Source organism: Dipodomys spectabilis, unplaced genomic scaffold (genome assembly GCF_019054845.1).
Source record: "Dipodomys spectabilis isolate Male_0828 unplaced genomic scaffold, ASM1905484v1 ptg000826l, whole genome shotgun sequence".
Taxonomy (NCBI): Eukaryota; Metazoa; Chordata; class Mammalia; order Rodentia; family Heteromyidae; genus Dipodomys; species Dipodomys spectabilis.
The window spans coordinates 325,393-351,555 of NW_024871503.1; the positions used below are offsets into that span (position 1 = coordinate 325,393).

The window sequence follows — 26,163 nt, forward strand, 5'->3', positions numbered from 1 at the left end:
GGGTTTTCAACCTGACTTGGAAATACGTTCCGGACTTAAGGAACCCTCCCAAAATCACTGGGTTGGATGAGTGTTGGGGAAGGGTGATACAATCCGCAGGTTTTATATCTGCAGGTTCAACCCACTACGAAGAGGAAATACTCAGGAGAGGGGAAAATTGCATCTGTACTGAATATACACCGATTTTTTTTTTCTCTTTCTGTGAGTCCCTAAATCATAGCATTTACATACTACTAGATGCTGTAGGAGCTATGTGTGGGTGTGACACACAGTGTCCCAAACACGTGCTGTTGTGTATCGGGGCCTTGAGCATCTGAGGACTTGGGATCCATTTCTCAACCCAGGAGACACCTCCCCCCCAAAAAAAACTAGAGCCCAGTGCAACTCAGGTCCCCTAATTTTGTTTTGCTGGAAATGAAAAGGCAGATGTCTGAAGGACTCCAGTTTGGACTTTTGTCCAGTGGGGCTACCTAGAGGTTTTGTGCCATGGATAGTCTCCTCTCCTTTCTGGGCCTCACCTCCACCACCCCCCCCCCAGCAAAAAAAAAGGACAAATTGCTCAGGACCCCTTTAGATCTGGTGCTTCAGATAGGACTCCTCACCTCCGCACATCTCTGTGTTGCAGGGAGCCTGATGCTCAGCTGGACAGAGCTTCTCCAGAGTCTGGCCCCAGAAGACAGGTACTCCAAGCTTGCTCCCCAACTGTAGAAGAGACAAGCATCGGGGCCCTCTGAGAACGAATCTCACAGGCCTGAGGAGCTGGGAAAGGGTTTAGAGTGACTTTGTGGCTGCCTGGAGGGAGACCCCGGAACTCTTTACCAATTGCAAACTTCAGGGTTCTCTGGGAACTCAGAGGCCAAGAACAAGATGTAAGGGAAATGGACCTACTAGCTTTGTGCTTCCTCTCCCAGCGCCCCACCCCCGACCCCCCTGAATTTCAGCTCAACCTGAGAGGCTGGTGAGCTCTGTCCTCAGCCCAGCCCTGGACCTGTCTTCTTCCTCTGTAGAGGAATTCAGACTCCAAACCTTGCAGGGGTTCCATCTGGAAGGGCAGTTTGGGAAACCCCTCTGTCTCGCCAGCCTACCTGCCATTCCGGAATGACCCTGCTATGGCCAAGCTCTGGTTCAAATTCCAGCGGTACTTCCGCCGGAAACCCGTGCGCTTCTTCACCTTCCTGGCTCTCTACCTGACAGCCGGGAGCCTCGTTTTCCTGCACTCTGGTTTCGGGGGCCAGCCTGCCGCAGTCTCACAGAGCCAGCCCAGCCCCGCGGCGGGGGGCCCGGGGGAGGGCGCTGCCGAACTGCCCTTCTTGGGGGACTTGCATCTGGCCAGAGGTTTTCGGGATGTGGGCGACGCTTCGAGCATCGCCCGCAGGTACGGACCCCCGTTCAAGAGCAAGGACGCCAACGAGAGAGCCAAGCTGGGCGACTACGGCGGCGCCTGGAGCCGGGCCCTCAAGGGAAGAGCGGTCCGGGAGAAGGAGGAAGAGCGAGGTAAGAGCCGGGTGGAGGGGGAACTCAGGGCGGTGGCAGCTGTGCCCCACGCAGCGCCGAACAGGAGCCAGCTGTGCTGCAGAGACCGCTGCCTGCATAGCGCCCCGCTGAGGAGACAAGTCAAGTCCAGAGAGGCCACACGGCTTGTCACACAGAACCTTGGGATCTGAACTCCAGGCCTATGATGCGGTCCCAAGCTTGATCCCATATCCTCTGCAGCCTTTTTTTGTTTTTTTCCTAACTCACGTGACAGCCCGCATGCCCGGCCCTGGCTGCGCGGGGTCGTGCTGCGAGCATCTCTGCAGGGCTTGAGTTGGCCACCGTTCTTTGCTCCTGAGTTGCTGGGGAAACAGAGGGTTCCCCGAGCCCCAGGTTTTGTGAGGAGAGCTTTCAGTGAAGGTCCTACGGGAGACAGCACAGGTGTGGGCCTAGGCCATGGATTGTTCTCAGCCTCTTATGATCAAGAAGGGCTGTCACTAAGTTTCACAGGCTTGGACAAGACACGCAGGATCCTGTGCCCGGTTCACAGATGTGGACATCAAGGCCTGCAGGGATAGGTAGTTTAACTCAGATCCTGGGCACCTGTCCAGCTGACCAGCCTGCTGGGGAAGAAGCCAGGGTTCCCTGTAATCCATGACTGGATCATGGATGGAAATTTCTAGAATCCCGGGCAGGATGGGTTGGGAGACAGGGAAAAGGCCTCTCTGCCTGCCATGGCCTCTCTGCCATGCCTGTCAGACCTGAGAAGGAATCCATCCCAGGGAGCACATGCCCTCCCCACACCTGTGGACCTGGGAACCATCTAGAAGACCCCATCAAGAGCCTCCTAGCCTTCTGCCTCCAAGAACTCAGGGTCCATGGAAGGCGGGGTGAGGGACAGAGGAGATTAAGGACGTGGGTTACTATTCCATGTCTGCCCCCAGCCAACCATGAGGACCAGGCCAATGGCTTCTTCTTCTCCTGCCTCAGTTTTGAAATCTGTAAGATGGAGCTAATGATGGGCTTCCCACCCAGGCGGTCCTGAGAGGCCGGGGCAGCCTGGTCAGTAGAGCACCAGGGCCTGGGCCCTGCCCAGGGCAGAGGGGGGGGTGGGGTGAAGCTGTCAAGGGGCTGGGGGCTGCCTGCGGGGAGAGCCCATCCTGCAGGTGGTACAGGGAAGGAGGGAGGGGCAGTGCCGGGGGGGGAGGGGAGAAGGATGGTGTCTACCTTCACTCGCTGTCCAGCTCCCCCCTGGCCACGCCAAGCTCGAGCTACGCGTTCAAAAGCTCCAAAGTGCTCACAACTCTGGGCCTTCACATACGCTCCTTGTTATGTTGGGGACGGACCCGACTTCTGTCCCACAGCCATGCTCCTGGCCTCCCGGGTGTGGTGCGTGCGCATGCGCACACCCGCCGGCCCACTTCACCCCGTGGTCCATGCTCAGCCGGCTCCTGCCTCCGGATGTCTGACACCACAGGTGTTGCTCTCCTCCTCACGTCCTTGCGTGGATCCCCTCTTCTTCCCACAGACGCTTCCCTGGGTGGCCCAACTCAGCCCACCTCTTCCTTGGTCACAGCCCCGTTTCCCCAGATTTCTTTTCTGTGCAGGATTTGTCACCATCTGAACGCATCATGCGTGTGTGTGTGTGTGCGTGTGTGTGTGCGTGTGTCCTGCTACGCTGCAGCTTCAGTAGGTTCGGCCATGTTTCTTCAGCACCAAGGACAGCTCTGGCACAAAGATGGCGCCTGGCACCCATGGCTGAGTGGATGGGGCGTGAATGAGTGAAGGACATCCCGTCTGTGGGGAGGACCGGCCTCCCAGGGCCAGCCTTGCCCACCCCCACGGCACGACCCTCCCCTCCCCAGCTCTGAGCAAGCACTCCTCAGTGCTCCTGGCCTTGGCCCTTGGACTCACACAAGAGATTGCCTGTGCTCTTCTAGATCCCGTGGAGAACGCAGTTTCTCAGGCGGCGGCAGCAGCAATGGCCTGCTTTGGCCTTCTGCCCGGAGGGTTCCACACCCTGAAGTTCAACCCAACACAAGTAGAGAAGATTCGGGGGGGAAAATGGTCTCTATGCTGAGCTTGCAAGACAATGCAACTGCTGTGTACAGGGTCCTTATATGGCCCGGGGGTGTCCTCTGGGGTGATCGCCCAGCACCATCACAGAGAGCACTTGAGCATCTTCCCAGTTGTGTATTTGCAGGCTATCCTTTAACCAACCCCCCCCACCCCCCAGACAATGGAGGGCCACTGTAGACCTCCACCTGCTGCTAATAAGAATTACGTGGGTGCACGTGCGTGTGTGTGTGTGTGTGTGTGTGTGTGTGTGTGTGTGTGTGTGTGTGTGTGTGCTGATCCTGAGGCTTAAAGTCAGTGCCTGAGTGCTGTCCCTTGGCCTTTTTTTTTTGTTCTCAAGGTTAGCGCTCTACCGCATGAGCCACACCTCCCTCCACTTCTGGCTTTTTTTTTGCTGGCTCATTGGAGATAAGAGTCTCACAGACGTTTCCGCCTGGGCTGCCTTTGAACTGTGATCCTTCGCCCTCAGGCCTCCTGAGTAGCTCGGGTTTACAGGCATCGGGCTGATTTTCATATTTTAGAGCGAAATGATACGTGTAAAATACTTACCACGTCTGGTTCACAGCACGTAGCCATTGCTGCGGCTAGCAGCAGTAGCTGATCAATATTGGGCAGTGCTTATGGCGTCGTCCCTGCTATCAGAGACTTGCTGTCGCATCTAGTGACCGTGACTCCGTAAAGGCAAGGCCTTCCTTGTCCCATTTCACAGAGGGTAAAACTGAGACTCCGAGAGAAAGCACTTACCCGGAGTACACGGATAACCGTTGGGAGAAACAGACACAACGCAGGGACTATTGAATTGTGACATTTGAAAGACCTGTGATCGCTGGGTATGCCGTGCTAGTTGCCCTCTCCCCGCGGCCCCCTGCAGCCCAGCAAGCTTTTACATTCTATACAGTGCAAAGAGAGAGGAAATGGGCGCCCCGAAGAGCAGTCCCAGCCCTCGAGGCTTTTAGCAGCAGCCCTGGGATCCGGCAGTGTTCCTGAGAACGCACAAATGCAGCCCATCCATGACAAACACAATGTATTAGCAGTAATAAAGGCAAGACTTGCCCCTGACCTGGTGCTAACTATGTCTGGCTTGCTCCACAGCTGTCCAGGGCCGTCCAGGATGATGATGTAGAAAAGTCAGCGTCTGTCCTGGGCTGGGAGCAGGGAGGGGAGGAGCTGCACTCAGGTCCTCAGGCTCGCCGCTCTGGGCAGCAGGTCTGGATCTCTGTGTGTTTAATGTGCTGGTGCCTTGCCTTGACCTCACTCAGAGTGCGCCCCGGGCAGTCAGCGCAAACTTCAAATCTCAGCTCTGTGTTCTGCTGGCTGTGCAGTCCTGGACCGATCCCTGTGGCTCTCAGGGCCTCAGTTTCCCCTTGTAGACAACACATACTCTGCAGGCCACAGGAGTGACGATTACACAAGACAGATGAGTTGTGTGGCCCGTATGGGGCAGGCACAGCTCTGAGTACTGTGCACTTTAGCTTACCATAGTCTGAGAGCAGTCCAGACAGGGAGCTGGCTCAACCCCACCTCGTCACATACACGAAAACCCGAGCACAGAGAGGCAGAGTCCCATTCTATTAGATTACACAGAGCTCATATGGCATCTTCTCGGGTAGTTCTCTCCTGTAATCCTAGCTACTCGAGAGGCTGAGACCTGGAGGATCAAAGTTCAGAACCAGCCTGGGCAGAAATGTCCAAGAAGAGACTCTATCTCCAATTTAACCAGCAAAAAGCTGGACTGTAGGCATGGTTCATGTGGTAGAGCACCAGCTGTGAGTAAGCAAGCTGAGCCAAGTGAGAGGCCCGAAGTTCAAACCTTGGTACCAGCACCCCCCCCCCAAAAAAAACACATATCTTTCTACATCCTCATAATTTTTTTGGAATAAGAAGAGACTTTATAGAACTATGGAGTACTGTTATAAGGTATCACATTTCCCATGAGGGCCAAGAAAACATTCACGGCTTGGAGAAACTAAATCTGTGGCTTATTGCTGAGAGGTTGTGGTCTCAACCTGAAATTGTGCTTTGGGTGGAAATCATCACGTTGATGACACACGGTGAAGTACTTTAAACAGCACCGTGCCATACTTAAAACAGCACTGTGAATGGCTGGTTTCTACTTAGCTGTGTTTCCGGCCTGGTATATACAGGATGCTGTGGTCGGAGCATTTACACAGATCACTGGTCCGGCATTTTCATGGCCACTTCAGGAAGACAAGGCCTCTCGGTAGCTCACCTGTCTGTCATCGCTAAAGGTGACAGCCACTGAGACGGAGACCGGCCCAGCTGGGTGCAGAAGCATCAACCTTGTATCCCAAGGTGCATGTGTCGGTGCTGCAGCTCAACAGACCACAGAGCCGGGGGGTACCTGGCACCTTCCTCCCCTAACGTCTTTGTCTCCAGTGACAGCTGACATGTTTCCTCTTCCCAAAGCCAAGTACATGGGCTGCTACCTGGATGACACCCAGAGCCGGGCCCTGCGAGGTGTGTCCTTTTTCGACTACAAGAAGATGACCGTCTTCCGTTGCCAGGACAACTGTGCAGAACGGTAGGACCCCCGACAGGCCACCTATCCCCTCGGGCACCCCTCACCGCAGCCGTGGGGAGGGAGTGCGGGCGGGTGAGGGCCGGAATGTAAGGAGAGGAGGATGTGCGTGCGCGTGCGCGTGCACGTGTGTGTGAATGAGCAGGACTGTCCAGCTTCTGGAGATTGTGTTGGGCGGTGGCCTGGGACCATGCCAGGAGTGAGCTGGTGGTGTATGTGTGACCTCACACAGATACGCTAGGGTCTGCAAGGAACGGGGGCCTTGTGTGCAGGAGTGTGTGAATGTGTGTGCAGACATCCAGATTTGTGCATGAGCTAGGTGCCCAGCTAGGAGGTCTCTGCCTTCGCAAGGAGGGACGGGGAATCCCGGGGGAAGCATTTTAGAAATGCAGTCTCCTGGCTAGCAGCTTTCCTGATGTCCTTGCTCTTCCCCTGGCTCAGAGCGGCTTGTGATGGAATGCTCTCCTCTTCCCACCCCTCCCTTCCACCCATCCCTCCCCGCTGATTCCCTCCTCCCAGGGATAGTGGCCGGGCTGTTCTTGCTTTGGAAAAAGTGGGTCCTGCTAAAGGTGCCTGGGGCAAGGCCATGCCCCTGGGGTGTGGGGAGGTGAGTCAGGCTGGGAATGTCTGTCTAGCCAGCATCGTGGGACCCCTGGAGAAGTGGTTACAGTCCTGTGGGTGCCTCCCCCATGGGACTGTTCGGCAGGGGCTCCTCTGCGGGGCCATGCCAGCTCTGGGGGTCACCTGGGGTGAGGGAGCAGACGATGTCTTTTCCGAGCCCCAGCCTGGTGCCCGCCCACGTCACTGGTTGCCGATGGGCCGAGCGCTGAATGGCCTTTTTAGGAAAGGATTCCAGCGCCAGGGAAGGAGTCGTTGAGCCCCGCGCGGGGCCTGCAGCAGCTCATCGTTTTTTAGGAGAAGGAATTTGTTCACATGGCAGGGATGTGGGCGCGGCGTTGCCGTCTTGCAAAGAGCTCATGAGACTCCCTGCCTCCTTCCCTCACCCCCCGCTGCTCTGGGGGATGCAGAGACCTCACGGGGTTGATGCATGGAAAGGAGGGGTGGGCTCTGCAGAGGTGACTGTCTCCCAGACGCAGCACCGAGGAGCAAGAGGGTGTGTGTGTGTGTGTGTGTGTGTGTGTGTGAAAAAGCAACAGGAGAGAGAGAGATAGGTAAACAGGTGTGTGGTGGAGTAGTGTCAGGTGACAGTGAGTGAGGATGGGTGTGTCTGTGTGGCAACACACGTGTCTGTCTGTGCAACACATCTGACTCACTGGCCTCCCTGCCCCCCGGGGGTCTCCTCTTCCCTCCCTGTCCCTGTGTGTCCCATGGCCCTGCTCCGGCCTCTCCTATCTCCTGGAGGCCCCTGTGGGTCTGGCCTCCACGTTGGGTGGGTGTCCCGGGTCTGCCCCCCTCCCCGGCCCCCCGCGTGGCGCCCGCCTCCCTGCCTGACAGCCGCCTCCCCCAGGGGCTACCTGTATGCTGGGCTGGAGTTCGGCGCCGAGTGCTACTGCGGCCACAAGATCCAGGCGGCAAACGTGAGCGAGGCGGAGTGCGACATGGGTTGCAAGGGCGAGCCGGGCAGCGTGTGCGGTGGCGCCAACCGCCTGTCCGTCTACCGGCTGCAGCTGGCCCGGGAGTCGGCCCGCAGGTGTACGTGAGTCGGCCCCGCTCCTCCGCTGCTTGCATCTGCAGCGCCCCCCCCCCCCCGTGTCCGCCCCGTGCCCTCCACGGCTCTGCCTCGCTACGCGGTGTGCAGCGCCCCACCTCCCATAGTCCCTCCCTGGGCTTTGTACTGGCTGACTTTCCATTGGTTGAGTGGGTACCCCAGGGCATGATGGGAAGCAGCAGCACCTGAGTGGGTCATCCAGGGTTATTAGGGGAACCCAGGGCATGATGGGAAGAAGCAGCATGTGAATGAGAACCTAGAGCACTATGGGAAGAAGCACCATGCTGGGCCACGTGTCTGCTGCGTGTTCAGTCCACCATGTTTTATCCCTAAGGCCTAACTCTCCCTCATGCCCTCATTCCGAGGAGGAGGCAGATGGAGAGGTCAGGGCCAGCCCCTCTCCTGTGGGTGTGGTCCTGCCATGGTCCCCTTCCTGTGGGAGGTAGTGTCTAGGAACAGTTCGTCACTATGGCGTGACAGGCCCTGACGCCAGGCGCTGGGAGGCTGATTTTGTGTGCTTTCTCTGGAGCCAGGCAGGTAGTTGCCACTGGCAATTATCTCCATTTGCATGAGACTTAATGAATTCAAGCCAACCTGCTACAGGTCACAGGCTAGTTCCAGGTGACCTTCAGACTGCTAAGAAGCGGGAGGCTTAGTGGAGGCAGAGCTCTCTGGAGGCTGCTGTCGGTCCCTGGGCAAGAACAGAGACCCATACCCAACCTCAGGCTTCCCCAGCTACGGTGTGCCTGAGACCCTCCCCCCAGGAGGCCGGTTACCATGTGGACTGGCTCTATCCATCCCTCTGAGCTGTATTTCTGCGGTGCCCTCAGGTAAGGGCAGACTGCAGGTCCTTGAAGCACACTTGAAATAATAAAGCTAGACCCCATGGATTCCTTCTAGAACATAATTCTACCCACACAGAATAGGTTTGGCAGAAAGTGAACGCTGGTCTATGGGTCAAGAAAGGTCTCTTCTATGCAAATTTCATTGTTTATAGAAGATTCAAAGACAGGCATCCGGGTGCAAGCCTGTAATCCAGCTACTCAGGAAGTGGACTCCATGGCAGCCAGGATGAAAGTTCAAGAAACTATTTGGAAAACAGACTAAAGCAAAAGGGGCTTGGGGCATGGTTTACGTGGTAAAGGCCTTGAGCTCAAATCCCAGTACTGCCAGAATAATTCATTGCTTGATGATGTATCCAGTGTTTCAGAGCCTGTGTTTTTGAAGCCACATGCATACTTTGTGGTCGATACAATTGCGAGTATTACCAGCTTGCCAAGACATTGTTTTCTCCAGCTAGATTCCCCTGGCCACCTGGGTTTAGGCCTGGCTGGAGGAGGGCAGAGGTAGTGAAATCCAGGCTGGAGCAGATCCACCAAGTGGGCTTCTGTCTGTCTGTCAGTATGATGGGTTTTCAACTTGATGGTACCTTCATCCTCTTCAAAACCAGCTCCCCTTGTGCCTATATTTAGGTGGTTCGATGGGGCCCCTCTGCGCATCTGGAGGGAGGACCTCGAAGTACTGGGGGCGTCTGAGAGGAAGCTGTCGCCACTGAGCAGGGCTCTGGATGTGGCAGAGGCAGATAACGAGATTTTTGCAGGGTGTGTTGTGAGCCAGACATTGGCCAGATTTCCCTGTGGTTAGTGTTCTGGAGAATCTGGACATTCTCTTAAGCTCTCTCTCTCTTTTCTCTCTCTCTCTCATACACACACACACACACACACACACACACACACACAGATCACTGGGCTCTGCCATGAAAGTGCTCTGTGCATGTCTCTGTGGGTGGCTGGAAGGCTGCTGGGCCAGTTGGTGGCAGGGGAGCAGTCCACTGAGGTTGGCAGGGGGGCTGCTGTGCCCCTCAGAATGCCCGCCGATGTGTGAGAAGCAGCACTGTGGGAGAGACACTGTAGTATCCGAGAAAAGCATCGTCCCCTGGCATCCATGAGGACACTGTGGTCCTTCCTCCGGCAGGTGGAGACTGAGGTTCTGCATGCCCACCGCAGTTGTTCTGAACTGTATAAGGCTCCAGGCCTGGGCACATGCCCTCTGGAGACTTTAAAGGGCAATTCCATAGTTATTTTGGCTGGGATGAGAGTGGAGGCAGCGCAGATGGGAAGACTGGAGGTTGGTACTAAGCACACCTGGAAAACATGGCAACGTGGCATGTGGAAAGAGGACTTGGACCTTCCACTGACCCATGGTGCTCGGTGGGCTCCAGCATGAACGAGGCCTGGGGGGAAAGGGGGCTGACCAGGGGACAAAACAGTTCCCATGGGCCCCACGGGAGCAATGCTGGAACTGAACCTCACTGCAAGGTGATTTCAGGAGACGCAGAAAGCCACGTGATCCAGCCGTGAGTCGTGGGTCAAGTCCCTATAAACCTCCCGGGTCCACGGCTCTGTTTCACACGGCACAGGGAACAGACGTGGCTGGGCTGGACACCCCTGGGGGAGGCACCCAGGAGGAAGAGGAGGGTGATTTCACCATGAAAGCCTTGACAGGTGGCGAGCTGAGTAGGGAAGAGTAGTACCCAGTCTTGAGATGAGTGGCCAAGGAATTGGGTCAAAATCTAGGCAACTCCAGGTTGCTGGAGACAGAGTATCTGGGGGGAATTTCGGGAAATAATTAGCTGCAGAATTTACTTAGTTATTATTTGTGTCAGTCACGGGGCTTGAACTCAGGGACTGGGCACTGTCTCTGAGCCTCTCTGTGTTCAAGGCTAGTGCTCTACCACTTGAGCAACAGCTCCACTTCCAGCTTTTTCTGAGTATTCTTATTGGAGATAAGAATCTGATGGATTTTCCTGCCCAGGCTGGCTTTGAACTACAATCCTCAGATCTCCCGAGTAGCTAGGATTGATTAGAGTCACTGGCCCTGGGCTTGGCTACATGATTTTCCCCCCTCGAGGCCTTGACGCATCTTAAGAACAGAGCAGGGATTTGAAGCCAGTTCTCTGGCTCCCAGTTTGGATTGTTCACACACTACAGCACTGGGGGGAGGGGGTTGCAGCTCCTCCCGCCTTTGACCCCCTGACCCCGCCCACCTTGGCTGCTGACTGTCAGCAATCTGAACTCTCTGAGATCTTCGCTGCGATGACTCTGATGCCCTTGGCTTCCTGGGCCTGGGATCTGTCTCAGACATAAATAAATCAGAACAAGCGTACCCTCCGGGCTGGTGGCATAAGGCCCTAGCATGTGGTACAGCAAGCAGAGCCAAAGACAGAGCCCTCCAGGAAGCCAGTGTGGTGCAAACGGTTCCATTTGTACAGTCATTAGTGGAAGGAGCGCTGTCTGCTAATGCTATTTCCCTGAGCGCCTGTATGGAACTCGGTCTGATGGCAAACACCCAAAGGAGGCTCCTTGTCTCCCAAGCACGGCCTTGCGGGACATTGACCCCGGGTGTGGAGCTGGCCCACAGATCCCTGAGGCCACGGAAGGTCCCAACAGGGGTGAGGGCATTAAGAGGCTGGCAGAGGGAATGTTTGCACACAGGTAGCTGCTGCTCTGCCTTGACATCACCTCCATGTCTGGGGACTCCTGGATCTTGGTGAACAAGAACCAAAAAGTGGGCTTTCTTCTTGGTTGGATTTTATTAAATATATCCGACTCCCAGAGCAGGGGGAGGGGGGCAGGCAGAGAGTCCTGCTGGCGATCAAAGGTTCTGGCAAGATTTGGGTGTCGAGGCTCATTAGGGCTGTGCTGATCTGTTAGGACTTAGTGGCTCACACCTGTACTTCCCAGTGCCCAGGAGGCTGAGATCTGGAGGATCGAGGTTTGAAGATAAGCCAGGGCAGGAAAAGTCAATGAGGCTCTTATGTCCAGTGAACCAGCAAAAAGCTGGTGATCCTGTGGCTCAGGTGGTAGAGTGCCAGGCTTGAGCAAAAGAGAAAGCCAAGTGAGAATGTGAAGCACTGAGTTCAAGTACCAGCACGCACGCGCGCGCACACACACACAGAGCTACACTGAGCTCGAATCCTCCTCTGGCCACCCACAGAGCATGACTGCCAACCAGCTTCTCCTCAGTTTCCTCTTCAGTGACACTAGTTCATTGCCCTGCCTTGATGGAGGCATCATGAAATCTACGCTAGGAAAAAAAGATCCCAACTTGAGCTTCCAAATGGAGGTGATGGGCGTAGAGCCCCATGGCTAGTTTGGGTCATTTTTTTGTCTTCAGAGCTTGGAGAATTTTGTTCAGTATTTGTGATTTAGGCTCGCTGACGGTTCATGCCAGCCTCTGAGAGGGGCCCCGGAACACCCAGGGAGGTCCCAGATCCTACAACATCTCCTAGTTCTTTGGTGGTGGTGGTGGTGGTGGTGGTCATGGGGCTTAAACTCTGGGCCTGGGCGCTGTCCCTGAGCTGCTTTTGCTCTACCACTTCAGTCACAGTACCACTTCTGGTTTTCTGAATGGTTAATGGAGATTAGAGTCTCACGGACTTTCCTGCCTGGGCTGGCTTTGAACCAGGATCCTCAGATCTCAGCCTCCTGAGTAGCTAGGATGACAGGTGTGAGCCACCAGCACCCAGCTCTTTTTTTTTTTTTTTTAAGAGAATAAGGTCTTAAATTTTTTACTTGAGGATGTGGCCTTACTACCTCCTTCCACACAAATGGGATGGCAGGCAGGTGTCACCATGCCCGATTTGTTTATTGAGATGGGGCGGGTGGTCTCCATACATTTTTATCCTGTCTTCAAACTGCTGCCTTCCCATCTCTCCAGTTTCTCCGTACCTGGGATGACATGTGTGCACTGCCGCGCCAGGACTCTGAATTTTATTATTTCATACAGAACTTCATGGGCTCTTCCTTCTGTGTGGGACCGGTGGGATGACAGAAGGACTGTTTTCCTCTGTGTCCTAGAAGGGGGACGGTAAAAAGCCTTTGCCCGAGTGGGTGGGGGCTGAGGTCAGGCAGGCCTTGCTTTATGCACCCCTTTTCTGGCTGTGTCACTGTGGCCACATGCTTGGTTCTCTCCAAGCCTCAACTGAAACATGGGGACAATTCTCCCACCCTGCCTGTCCTACAGGGATTCTCTGAGAAGCTACATGCTGTGGAACCTCCAACAGTCTGAGGGAGCCTTAGGTGATGTCTAAAATTAGCCAGCCTGAGTGCTTCTCAGATGGTGAGGGCCTTTGTGTAATCCAGGCCCTGACTGCGGGAGGGGGGGGGGCTCCGTGGCCACAGTCGGCTCCCAGCTCGCCTCCAGGCCCTTCCCAGCATCTTTAATGCAGTCAAACTTGTCCTAATTACCCCAGGGGCAGGTGGTGGCTTTCAAACTGAGAAGGACTCTTCCCCGCCTGCCTCCAAGCTGAAGCCTGCTGACTCCTACCTCGGGGTTTGTGTGCGTGTGTGAAGCAGCAGAACAAAGGCCTGATGGGACTCCGGAGACCTTGGCAGCTACTTCCAGACTGTTTTTCATCTATCTCCGGCCAAGACAGTCCATGAATGCATGCGCAGCTTGCCTCCTGCTAGTGAAAGGCTCGAGCTGCTCAGGTCACCGCTGTCCCCAAGGAAGAGCTGATGTGTGTGCCGCTTCTGCAAGCCTCCTGCTCCCACCGATGGCCCGAGGGGGCTTCTGGGAAACTCGCATGGCTGGCACTGTTCCTGAGGAACAGTGGAGAAAGCAGAGTGCCGGGCTCACACCTGCAATCCCAGCAACTCGGGAGGCTGACATCTGAGGAGCGCAGTTCGAAGCCAGCCCGGGCAGGAAAGCCTGTGAGCCTCTTGTCTCCAGTTAACCACTAGAAAACCAGAAGTGATGCTGTGGCTCAATGTGGTAGAGCACTAGCCTTGAGTGAAAAAGCTCACAGGCAGTGTGCCCAGGCCCTGAGTTCAAGCCCCAGGACCTGCACAGAGAAAAAAAGGAAAAACAAAAGAAAGAGGGAAGAAAGGAAGGAAGGAAGGAAGGAAGGAAGGAAAGAAAGAAGGAAGGAAGGGCTGGTAGATTTGCTGTGAAGACTGACATTTAAAAGTTTCATTCAGGGGGCTGGGAAGGTGGCTCAGTGGTAGAGCGCTTGCCTTGCATGCTCAAGGCCCTGGGTTCGATTCCTCAGCACCACATAAGCAGAAAGAAAAAAGCCGGAAGTGGCGCTGTGGCTCAAGTGGTAGAGCGCTAGCCTTGAGCTGAAGAGCTGAGGGACAGCACCCAGGCCCAGAGTTCAGGCCCTACGACCGGACCAAAAAAAAAAAAGAAGTTTCATTCATAGCTAGGTGCCAGTGGCTTAAGCCTGTCATCCTAGCTACTCAAGCAGCTGAGATCTGAGAACCATGGTTCAAAACCAGCCTGGGCAGGAAAGTCCGTGAGACTCTGATCTCCACTGAACCACCAGAATATGAGGAGTGGTGCTGTGGCTCAAGTGGTAGCGCACTAGCCTTGAGCAAAAGAGTCCAGGGCTCAGATCCTGAGTTCAAGACCCATGTCCAACAAAAACAAATTAAAAGTATTATTCACAGCCCCCCGCCCCCGGGTTCTGCTAAGGGGGGCCATCCCCTAGGGCTTCCTGGGCACATAAGTGCACAGGTGCTGAGCCCCAAGCCCACTCTACCGGCACGCCAGACCCCCGCTGGCTAGAAGCCCCTGACGTCTGTAGTTCCTGAGCCGGGGTCTGCGCCCAGCAGGGCTTCTCTGGAAAGTGAAGTGGGCTGGCGTCTCTGGGGCGCGCGGCAGCAGGGATTTGGTGGATGGCGTCTAGGTCACGCCCCTGATGTCGGCAGCATCCTTCGTCTTGTGTGACAGGGTTTTCCACCCAAGCTCAGGCGCGGGGAGAAGGGGAAACTGAGTCAGACTGCAACTATGCTCCGCAGGAGCTTTGTGGTGTGTGCAGCAGGGCGACTATTTTCTTAGGTTGGTTTTGTTTGTGCAGTACTGAGACTTGAACCCAGGGCCTCCCAGTCTGCCCTCTACCATCTGAGTAGACAGCCCCTCGTCCTGTTTGCTTCTGTTAATATTTGTAATACATGGTTTCGTGGCTCCTGTTCCGGTTGACCTTCACCCTCCATCTACACTTCCTGCATGGCTGGGATTCCGGCCGCTCCTTAAGGAAAGACAACTCCACCATCCCGTTTCCCACATGCGTGTGTACACAGATGCACGTGCGCGTGCACACACACACACACACAGCTCCCTGAGGCCCCGGCAGAGGCCCCCTCCCCTGTCCCATCCCCTTCCCATCTTTCTCCACTCCCAGAGCTGGCTTTCCGCACAAACACTTGACTCAGGCTCTCCCTAAGGGCTGGGAGTGTGGATCCGTGGTAGAGCCCTGGCCCAGCATGTGCAAAGGTCCTGGGTTCCATCCCCAGTGCTGGGGGAGGGGGCAGGAATCCACTGAAGAGACAGCAGTGGCCTCTGAACTTCCTGTGCTTGCTGCTACTGTGCAGCTGGGGGTTTGCAGATTGAATTGTCTTAAAGAGAGCCCTCCCACAGCATCCTGTGCAAACTGCAGGTTAGGTGCTAGGCAGGGAGAGAGTCCCCAGGCCCAGGATGGGAGGGGCAGCGGGGCCCTTTACAGTTGAGGGACTGGGCCCTTTGCTCCCTCCCGTCCTCAGGTGCTTAGAATCGATGGGTCTTTCCCTGGTCGACACAGATACCACCAAAGGAAAGGGGCTGGCGTGGCCCGGGGTCCTTGTTGAAGAATGAAATGATCTGCTCTTTCTGCATCTGCTTTGCTTTGGCTCGCTGTGCGACCGTGGGCAAATCCCTTGCCTTCTCTGAGCTTCTGGCTCATCCGTCTCCTGCATCTCACGGTCCTTTTCCCTCTGGCTTCAGACGGCAGTGCGGTGTTCCGGGGCTGTTTCCGCAGGCCTGACAACCTCTCCCTGGCTTTACCTGTGACTGTGGCCATGTCCAACATGTCGGTGGACAAGTGCGTGGATCTCTGCACGGAGAAGGTGCGCCTGGGGGGTTGGGGGGGGTCCCCTCACCGCCCTGGGGTGGAGGGAAGGCGGCATGGGCAGAGAGGCTGGGTGGGGATGGACGGCTGAGGGCCTGGGCTGTAGTGGACGGTGGGGGGCGGAGCTACGTAGGCAGACGTCACTGCCAAGGCTGAACGACGGGCTGCTGGGCACCAGGCTTGAGTGGGCAAGAGCCTGTCTCCTCCCATAAGGAGGACGTGTCCAGGGGCTCCGGGGTACCCCACGGCCAGGTCGAGGGCTGCTCCAGCCCCTGATCCTCTGGCTCACTTAGCGTCTGTGCCAGGGGAATACCGTGTGCGGTCACGCCTGGAATCCCAGCTACTCGGGAGGCTGAGGTCTGAGGATCGAGGCTCAGAGCCGCAGCGTGCGGGCCGGGGCTGACTCCTTCCCTCCCTGCGCCCTCAGGAGTTTCCCCTGGCGGCTCTGGCGGGCACCGCCTGCCACTGTGGGTTTCCCACCACGCGGTTCCCCCTGCACGAGAGAGAGGATGAGCAGCTGTGTGCGCAGCGGTGCGGCGCCGAGGAGTTTGAGAGCTGCGGGACGCCCAGCTACTTCATCGTGTACCAGACCCAGGTCCAAGGTCAGCCACGGCCGCCAGCGTGCCTCAGCGCTCCCCCCAGACCGGGCCCGGCCCGGAGGGGATGCCCCCTCCACCCCGCCTCCGGGCCTCAGTTTCTCCATCTGTACAATGAAGCTGTAGGTTGTCGACTTCAAAAGTCCCGGTTTGAGAACGGTGTAAATGTACCTATCACTTTCATCCCTCTCTCCCTGAGTCTCATCTTTCCCTCCTGTCCTTCTTCCTTTCTTTCTACACCACGAGGTAGAGTGGCTCTGCCAGCATCACACAGCTAGGAGAGGGCAGAGGTGAGATTCAAACCCAGGCAATTGGGGAGGTTCTCAAGACTGAACTTCTTTTTTCTCCTGGTCGTGGGGCTGGAACTCAGGGCCTGGACACTGTCCCTCAGCCTCTTTGTGCTCAAGGCAAGCGCTCTACCACTTGAGCCACAGCATCACTTCCAATTTTTGAGTAGTTCATTGGCGATAAGAGTCTCACCAGGGCTTTTCTGCCAGGGCTGGCTTCAAACTGCGATCCTCAGATCTCGGCCTCCTGAGTGGCCAGGATGGCAGGCGTGAGCCACAGGTGCATGGTATCAAGCACAGCTTCTCCGCAGATGTTGCAAATGCTTCACATTCATTATCTTGCTTAGTGAATCCTGGTTGGTGCCTTGGCTACGTTGTATAAATGGGAAACTGAGGCTCAATGGGCAGAAGTGGGTTACCTCCAAGGTGGACGCCAGGGGAGGCGACCACCAGTTCAGTCCGGTTAGACTTAGGTGGCGTTAGAACCAAATAAACACGCTCTTCAGGGACTGGATCAACTCTACCTCCGCGCTGGCCTTGGCCTTCTGGGGTAGAAGTTGGGGAAGGGTGGGGGGTGAGTGGGAAAGCGTTGCTCTGCTGGGGGGAAACCGAGGCTGGGGAGAACACTCATTCCTGCTCCTCCCTGACTTTTACTGAAACTCAGCAGCACAGTGCTCCTGCCTCATCCGAATCTCACTCGATCCTGGGAGGGAGGGAGAGAAAGGAAATAACTCTCCCACTGCCATTTTCACAGCTGGAGGACCCTGATCTGGTCCCTCCTGCCTGTGTGTGGCTGACCCCGGCATGTCCCCCCCCCCCATGCTTCCCAGACAACCGGTGCATGGACAGAAGATTCCTGCCCGCCAAATCCAAGCAGCTCATCGCTCTGGCCAGCTTCCCGGGTGCGGGCAACACGTGGGCCCGCCACCTCATCGAGCTGGCCACCGGCTTCTACACCGGCAGCTACTACTTCGACGGCTCCTTATACAATAAAGGTAAGGGACAGAGGGCCAGGCTGGGCTGAGCGACGGCCCGCTGGAATACCCCCGCCCCCCCCCCCCCCCAGCTCCTGCTAGAGCCAGGGTCTGAGTCCTATGCTGTGCTTCCTACCTTGCTTGCTTTTATACCTGACGACCATTGCCTGCATCTCCTGTTTTGGCCCCTGGGCTGCATCGGCTCGGGGTACCTGGCGATTTCACCAGCACCAGCATGCGCCCAGCGTCGGTTGCACGCAGGCCAGTCCCCCCCCATCCCCCACCCCGCCCCACGACCCCAGGCCTCCACCAGGGCGTGTGCCCTGCATCTAGCAGGTACTTGGTGATGCACGAATGGATAACCAAGCTCCCCAGCACTCCCGGAGAGAAAGAATAACCGAGCTCCCGAGCACTCCCGGGGAGAGTGGATAACCGAGCTCCCCAGCACTCCCGGAGAGAGAGAATAACCGAGCTCCCCAGCACTCCCGGGGAGAGTGGATAACCGAGCTCCCGAACACTCCCGGGGAGAGTGGATAACCGAGCTCCCCAGCACTCCCGGGGAGAGTGGATAACCCAGCTCCCCAGCACTCCCGGGGAGAGTGGGTAACCCAGCTCCCCAGCACTCCCGGGGAGAGTGGATAACCCAGCTCCCCAGCACTCCCGGGGAGAGTGGGTAACCCAGCTCCCCAGCACTCCCGGGGAGAGTGGGTAACCGAGCTCCCCAGCACTCCCGGGGAGAGTGGGTAACCCAGCTCCCCAGCACTCCCGGGGAGAGTGGGTAACCGAGCTCCCCAGCACTCCCGGGGAGAGTGGGTAACCCAGCTCCCCAGCACTCCCGGGGAGAGTGGGTAACCCAGCTCCCCAGCACTCCCGGGGAGAGTGGGTAACCCAGCTCCCCAGCACTCCCGGGGAGAGTGGGTAACCCAGCTCCCCAGCACTCCCGGGGAGAGTGGGTAACCCAGCTCCCCAGCACTCCCGGGGAGAGTGGGTAACCCAGCTCCCCAGCACTCCCGGGGAGAGTGGGTAACCCAGCTCCCCAGCACTCCCGGGGAGAGTGGGTAACCCAGCTCCCCAGCACTCCCGGGGAGAGTGGGTAACCCAGCTCCCCAGCACTCCCGGGGAGAGTGGGTAACCCAGCTCCCCAGCACTCCCGGGGAGAGTGGGTAACCGAGCTCCCCAGCACTCCCGGGGAGAGTGGATAACCCAGCTCCCCAGCACTCCCGGGGAGAGTGGATAACCCAGCTCCCCAGCACTCCCGGGGCATCGCGGAGGGTCAGGGGCCTCCCGCCCCCCCCCCGCCCCCTCCCCCGCCTCCCCCGCCCCCCCCCCCCGCACCCCTAACCTCTGCCCTGGGGTCCCGGGCAGGGTTCAAAGGTGAGCGGGACCACTGGCGGAGCGGGCGGACCATCTGTATCAAGACGCACGAGAGCGGCCAGAAGGAGATCGAGGCCTTCGACGCGGCCATCCTGCTCATCCGCAACCCCTACAAGGCGCTCATGGCCGAGTTCAACCGCAAGTACGGCGGCCACATTGGCTTCGCCGCGCACGCGCACTGGAAGGGCAAAGGTAGGCTTAGTGGGCGTGGCTTGGGCGTGGGAGGCGGGGCTTGCGGGGCAGGGCTTTGGGTGGGCGGGGCTTCTGCAAAGGGGTGGCTGGAGGGGGGATGCAGGGGGCCGGCGGGGCTGTCACCACACCCACCAGCATCAGTCCCCGACATGGCGCAGGTACAGGATAAAGAGGGAGGCCCAGCCTCTCACTTTCTAGAAAAGCTGCTCATCCTCCCTGAGCTGAGATCCACCCTCCCCATAAGAAGGGACTGTAAGCCTGCAGAGGGGCTTGACTCAGCCTCCTGAGAGCTGGGATTATAGGCATGCACCACCATGCCTGGCAAGGGTAAACTTCTTCACCCTCACAAGAAGGATACCTCTTAATAGTTGGGCAAAACCAAAGTCATCCTCTCTTGCCCTTGGCCCTTCCCAATGAGAGCTGAGTTGAAGCTCCCCCCCCTCCACACACACACACACACACACACACACACACACACACGGTTCTATCACATTAGTTTTATGACCTCCCTGGAGGAAGTCCAAAGCAAAATTTTATGTTATATGATTACACAAGGTGAATTGTTCTGGATCTGTTTAATGAAATAGATACCGTGTGTAATGATTCCGTGGGGGAATGAGGGACAGTGAGGCCATTAATCGGGCTCGGGTTCTTCCTGTCCCTGAGAATCTGGAGCGGAGGCGGGCCAGCCTGCACACAGCCAGCCGGGCACTCCTGTGGGCCAGTTCCTGGAGGATCCGGCATGCATGACCGATGTTCTGTGGCTCGGTGTGCCTCTGTTACCGGATCTGAGGCACTGATCGATTCCCCGGAAGCCTGAGCTAATTGCGGGCTTTTGTGTTAATTTTTATTCTTCTTTCCAGTGAGGTAATTTCAGCAGCTTGGTTATATGGGGGTGGGGGCGTAGGCAAACACCTGCGGCTAAAACAGCTTGGAAGTCTGTCCTGTTTTGTGAGGGGCTCCGGCACCGCTGATGGGGTGCATGGAGCGTCTCAGGAGAGGCTGGGGACCCGCATGGGCCTGAAGCATTATCAAAGTGACAGTCATTCATCCAGCCGCTTCCAGGCTCTGTGCCAAGATCTCCGCACCCAACCTGCACAGCACAACCCCCAGGCATCCGTAGGAGAGGGACCTGGATAGGTTTTCCACTTGCCTGCAGGCAAACTGAGTCTCAGCAACATCAAATCACACCGCCACAGTTAGGTGAAGAGGAAGGGGGTTTTGAACCCCCACCATCGGACTGCAGAGTCATCATCTAGGAACATCTACCCAGGAGATGGAGATTGGATAGGTCACTGTTCAAGGGCAACTTGTTCAAAAAGTTAGCAAGACCTCCATCTCAATCACCAAGTTGGGAATGGTAGTGACGTCTTGTGAAGCATACACAAGAGGATCACAGTCCAAGCCAGTCCAGGCCCAAAACATCAAACACTTCCCCCCCCCCCACAAAGTGCAAGACTATCTGAAAAATAATTAAAGCCATAAAGGGCTGGGGGTATGACTCCAACGGCAGAGCACCCACCTAGCAAGCGAGCATGAGGTCCTAAGTTCAAACCCCAGTACCATCAAAACATAAAAAAGGTAAGCACAATCCAGGAACCAGTGGCTCACACTTGTAATCCCCACTATTATGGAGGTTGAGATCTGAGGATCATGGATTGAAGCCAGCCTAGGCAGGAAAGCCCATGAGACTCTTATCTCCAATTAACCAACACCAAGCCAGAGATATAGCTGTGGTACTAGTGGTCAATTGCTAGCCTTGAGAAAAACAAAAATTCAAGAAGCCCTTCCTAGTTCCTGAGTTCAAGCCTGGTACCAAACGGGCAGCGGGGGTGGAGGCACAGAAATTGGACCAAGTGTTTGTTTGTTTGGGACCTCATTTTGTAGCTAGGACTGGCCTTGAACTCACGTTGTCTTAAACTCAGTCCTCCTTACTTCTGTTTCCCAAGTGCAGGATTATAAGTATGCACCACCATACTTGTCTGGATCAGAGGCCCTTAGAGGGTTATTGGGAAACAAGGAGCCCTGCCCGGTCTGCGGTAGACATGGCAGTGGGTTTGAACTCTGGACACCCCCCGTGAGCTTTAGGCAAGTTACTCTATGTCTGTGAACCTCACTCTCCCTGTCAGAAACACCGGGTGGGAATTCTTCCTCACTGGGTGAGACTTCACGTAAAGTGCTCAGCATACCACGAACACCCAGCAGATGCCCCCACAGGCAACGGGGTACCAGCCTGCTCCTCAGACAAACAGTCGTGTCCTTCTATTGAGGAATCATCCCGGCCTGCACCCGAGGCCCCGGGCAGCTGGAGCTACCCCAGGGACCCTAGCCACCCTACGCACGGACTCTCGAGCGCCACCTAGCGCCCCTTCCTCCCAGAGGTCAGGAGCGGCCACCATCTTGGTCACTTGGGCTTTTCCCTGGGACCACACAGCTGTCCTGAATCCCAGGGGGTGCCACAAAGTGACAGAGGAGGGGGAGAAATTCTGGAAAGATCCTGTGGCTCTCCACCCGTTCTAAGAACGTGGGCCCATTGAGTCCGATCCATTGTAAATAACGCCATTTGAGAATTAAAAATAATAATAACTTTGTCACCAGCATCAACATTTCCCCAGCAGCTTTGGGGTCCCAGGGGGCTCTGGGGGAGCAGGAGTCTCAGCAAGGGACAGGAACCTGAGCTGGTGCTTCAGTCTGGCAGCTGGGAATTTCAGTTCAGTTCAGTGTCCCTTCACAGAGCCCCTGTTTGCAAGGTGATGAGGGCTGGGGAGGGGTGACACTGTGTGGCTTCCAGGGTGTCACTTGGTCTGTCTGTCTGCTTGCTGGTGAGGAGGGACCAGCAGTCTCTTCACTTCAGGGTAGTTGAGATTGAAAGAGATAATTTGCCTCCGTCACCCAACAAAGAATTAGGACTTCTTTGTTTTTGATGGTACTGGGGTTTGAACTCAGGACTTTGGTACTTGCCAGACAGGTGCACAGACGCCCTACCACTTGAGCTACGCTGCCAGGCCTTTTTTATTTTTTATTTTTGAGCTAGTTAGAGTAGCCTGTATATGTTAGGGTACCATGTATTTTTCTGTTAGGGTAGCACACATTTCTAGGTTGGGGTACCACATATTTCTTTGTTAGGATGGGGTATATTTCTATGCTAGGGTACCATACATTTCTATGTTGAGTACCATATAGTACCATATAGTTCCATATATTTCTGTTGGGGTACCATATATTTCTTTTTTTTTTTTTTTGTCAGTCGTGAGGCTTGAACTCTGGGCCTGGGCACTGTCCCTCAGCTCTTCAGCTCAAGGCAAGCGCTCTACCACTTGAGCTACAGTGTCACTTCTGGTTTTCTGGTAGTTTATTGGAGATAAGAGTCTCACCGACTTCCCTGCTCAGGCTGGCTTTGAACTGCGATCCTCAGATCTCAGCCTCCTGAGTAGCTAGGATTATAGGCGTGAGCCACCGGTGCCAGGCTTGGGGTACCATATATTTCTATGTTAGAGTACCATGTGTTTTTATATTAGAGTACCATACATCTCTATGTTGAGTACCATATAACTCCATGTTGGGGTGCCATATAGTTCCATGTTGGGGTACCATACATTTCAATGCTGGGGTAATATATACATATATAGATAGATGGTTCCTGGGATCCATACATTTCTAGGTTGGAGTACCATGTATTTCCATGTTGGGGTACCATACATATCTATGCCAGGGTACCATACATTTCTGTGTTGGGTACCATTAGTTCCATGTTGGGCTACCATGTATGTATGTTGGGGTGCCATATATTTCCACATTGGGGTGCCCTATATTTGCATGTTGGGGTGGCGCCCACTTCCGTATGAGAGGCACACGTGTTATTAGAGCGCAGGTCGGCAGGGCTGGGTCTGGCTCTGGGTGGGCTCCAGGTGACCTTCCCTGTCCCTTAGAGGAGAGGAGCAGCTGGGGGCGGAGCTGGGGGCGGGGGCGGGGCTGGGGGCGGGGCCGGGCCGGCTGCTGGGCGGGGCAGGGCTGTGGGCGGGGCCGGGCCGGCTGCTGGGCGGGGCAGGGCTGTGGGCGGGGTGAGGCTGGGGGCGGGGCTGTGGGCGGGGCCTAGCCGGCGGGGAGGCCCTAGAGGAAGTGGGCCAGGGGCGGGGCTATGGGCAGGCGGGCAGGGCGGGGCTGTGGGCGGGGCTGTGGGCGGGGCCGGGCCGGCGGCTGGGCGGGGAGGCCCTGGAGGGCGTGGGCCGGGGGCGGGGATGTGGGCGGGGTCGGGATGTGGGCGGGGCTGTGGCCGGCGGCTGGGCGGGGAGGCCGTGGAGGGCGTGGGCCGGGGGCGGGGCTGTGGGCGGGGCCGGGCCGGGCCGGGAGGCCCTGGGGGGGGATCCCGGTGGCGCGGGCCCCCGCCCGGCCCCGGCCCACGCGCCCGCCCCGTGTCCCCCGCAGAGTGGCCGGAGTTCGTGCGCAACTACGCGCCGTGGTGGGCCACGCACACGCTGGACTGGCTCAAGTTCGGCCGCAGGGTGCTGGTGGTGCACTTCGAGGACCTGAAGCGGGACCTGTTCGCGCAGCTGGGCCGCATGGTGCGGCTGCTGGGCGTGGCGGCGCGCGAGGACCGGCTGCTGTGCGTGGAGAGCCAGAAGGACGGCAACTTCAAGCGCTCGGGGCTGCGCAAGCTCGAGTTCGACCCCTACACCGCCGACATGCACCGCACCATCGCCGCCTACATCAAGATGGTGGACGCCGCGCTGCGGGGCCGCAACCTCACCGGGGTGCCGGACGACTACTGCCCGAGATGACGGCCCGGCCCGGGGGGACGCGGGGGGCCCCGCGCAGGGGGCGCTGACACCGATCGCGCCCCGGGAGCCCCTCTGCGCCCCACTCAGGAAGCCCGGGCGCCCCTCCGCCTGGCCCGGGCGCCCCTCCGCCTGGCCCGGCCGCTCCTCCGCCTGGCCCGGGCGCCCCTCCACCCGCGGCGCGGACACAGCGGCGGCGGGCTGTGCGCCCGGGGGTCTGCCGGGGCCGGGGGGGGGGCGGAGGGGACAGCGGGGCTCGGGGTGCATTTCTTGGTGGTGGTGGTGGCGGATGGAGAAGGGAGCCAGTTGGGCATTGGGGCGGTTGGTGGAGATCGGTGGGGGGTCCTCCCATCTAACGTGCAGGGTCTCTCAGGCACCGACCAACCCCCCAGGTGGGGGAGCACAGCTCCTCAGGGTGGGATCCCGCGCCCCCTCTGTGCTCTGTCCTCCGGACTGACCCCTTCCCCCCCTCCCTCCCCGGGCATCGTCCACCCCCCACCACGAGGGCTCCCCACCAGAGAGAACCAGGCCCCCCCCCACTACCTTCCCAGGCCGCAGGCCGCCCCTCAGGGCCGGCCCCACACGGCCCTCTTCCCTCCAGAGCCCTCTGAGAAACGGGGGGACAGGCCTCCTCCTTACCATCCACCCACCCTCCGTGGTCCTGAAGCCCAGACACCAAACCAAAGGATTTCCGAGGACCTGAATCACCAATTGTCTGTTACCAAACAAAACCAAGCATCAATTCAGGACCCCATCCGTGGAATTCCCCGCCTGGGGTACCTGTGGCTCCCATCAATGTACATACAAAAGCCATAGTCACAGCCAGCGCTCCTGTGGAGTGCCCCCACCCCCGCGTGGCCCTCCCTCCGGGTGCCAGGGAAGGCCCGGCTAGCCAGGGGACTCGAGAAGGTGAGTGAAAAGAGATTTATTTTTTTAAGAGAAATATGACTAATACATTCGGCCCCTTGGATCTTGGCCACGGGGGGGGGGGGGGGGGGGGGGGGGGGGGGGGGGCGGATAGAGGGAAAAGTCTCTTGAATGCCTCCTGCACAGGGTTTGGGGCCAGCCCGGGACTCAGCCAGCGGCTCTGAATGTATTTTGTACCATGTTTCTTGCACCCATCCACACCCCTGGGCTACTTTCTAGTCTTCTTTGATGGCCTCCCTGCCTACTGGGAGGTGGTCTCTCTTTCTCCCTCTCTCTCTGGGAGAATCTTGGGCCAGGACCTGGGGCTCGGTCTTGGCAGGTGGTGACCTCCAACCACAGCTTCTGTCTGAAGACGCCTCTGGGCCTGTGTCTTATCATTAAAGGCGAGTTTTGTTGACAATTTGGCCACGTGATGGAGTGTTGTGTGAAGGGGCTTTGCGGGAGGGGCTGTTTTCTTGGGGAGGGTGTCTGTGGGGTTGGATTATGGGGGAGGGTGGGGAGGGAGCTGAAAGAGATGTGTCTGCAGGGGAGCTCAGTGCTCGAATTGGCTTTGTGCAAAAGTATGGGAAGGGGTTGTCTATGTGTGTGTGGGGGGGGTCCCTTTCTGTGTGTGTGAGAGTCAGACAGACAGGGACAGACAACAATAGAGACTTCTAGAAGGGGGGGGGGGGTAAGATGCTGTGTCCTTATCTATGCAGTGGAGGGGCCAGTGCAGGGAACGGTGCAGGGAACATGCCTGGCCCGGCCTGGAATCCAGGACACACAGGATCTCACGCTGTCCCCCACTCTCACAGTGGCTGCTGACTGCTGGAATTTCTTCCAGATCTCTCCAGCAAGCCTGGGGGTGGTCATGAGGCATCCAGTAGACCAGATGGTAGAAGAAAGGAGGAGGGCAAAGAGGCAAAGCAGGGCTTGCATGGATCTATCCCTCTCCTCCCCTGTCCCCCCCCCCCCGCCCCTGCAAGGCCCAGCCCGGTCTCTCTCTCTCTGCTGCTGCCCTTCCTCCCCACCACCACCATGGCACCTTCTTGCCCTTCCTCTTCCCCTTCCGGCCACTCACACTCCATCACCTCTTTTCTGATTGCTGTGTGAGTTTGTGCTAGTCTAGTGTCATCCCTGCACTCTCGGGGTCCCTTCCTCCCTTCCTCTCCCATTGTCCCCTCCTTTCTTCTCATCCTGGAGAGCGGGGGCGACTCGGCGGGATCCAGACATAGTGCGACAAATGGTACCCAGGCTGGTAACCAAGGAAGTGGTTTCCTTAGCAACAGAATCCGCAGGCACATGCTGCCCTGCCCCATCCCTTCCGGTGGGGGAGAGAATGGGTGGTATGTGTGTGGAGGGGGGGGTGGGGAAACGTTGAGCTAGTAAGACCGTTGTTGTAGTCACATTCACA

At 57.3% G+C, this 26,163-nt stretch overlaps 1 protein-coding gene across 1 annotated transcript; it reads left to right on the forward strand.

The window, feature by feature from the left end:
• The first annotated feature begins 1,063 nt into the window (after positions 1 to 1,063).
• Wscd2 (WSC domain containing 2) lies at positions 1,064 to 23,877 on the forward strand. Its single transcript, XM_042673418.1, has 8 exons — positions 1,064 to 1,494; positions 5,977 to 6,091; positions 7,557 to 7,741; positions 15,522 to 15,643; positions 16,073 to 16,247; positions 17,359 to 17,523; positions 18,868 to 19,068; positions 23,494 to 23,877. Exons 1-8 carry the CDS (start codon positions 1,110 to 1,112, stop codon positions 23,844 to 23,846), a joined length of 1,701 nt encoding a protein of 566 aa, XP_042529352.1. The 5' UTR covers positions 1,064 to 1,109; the 3' UTR covers positions 23,847 to 23,877.
• Positions 23,878 to 26,163: the final 2,286 nt, after the last annotated feature.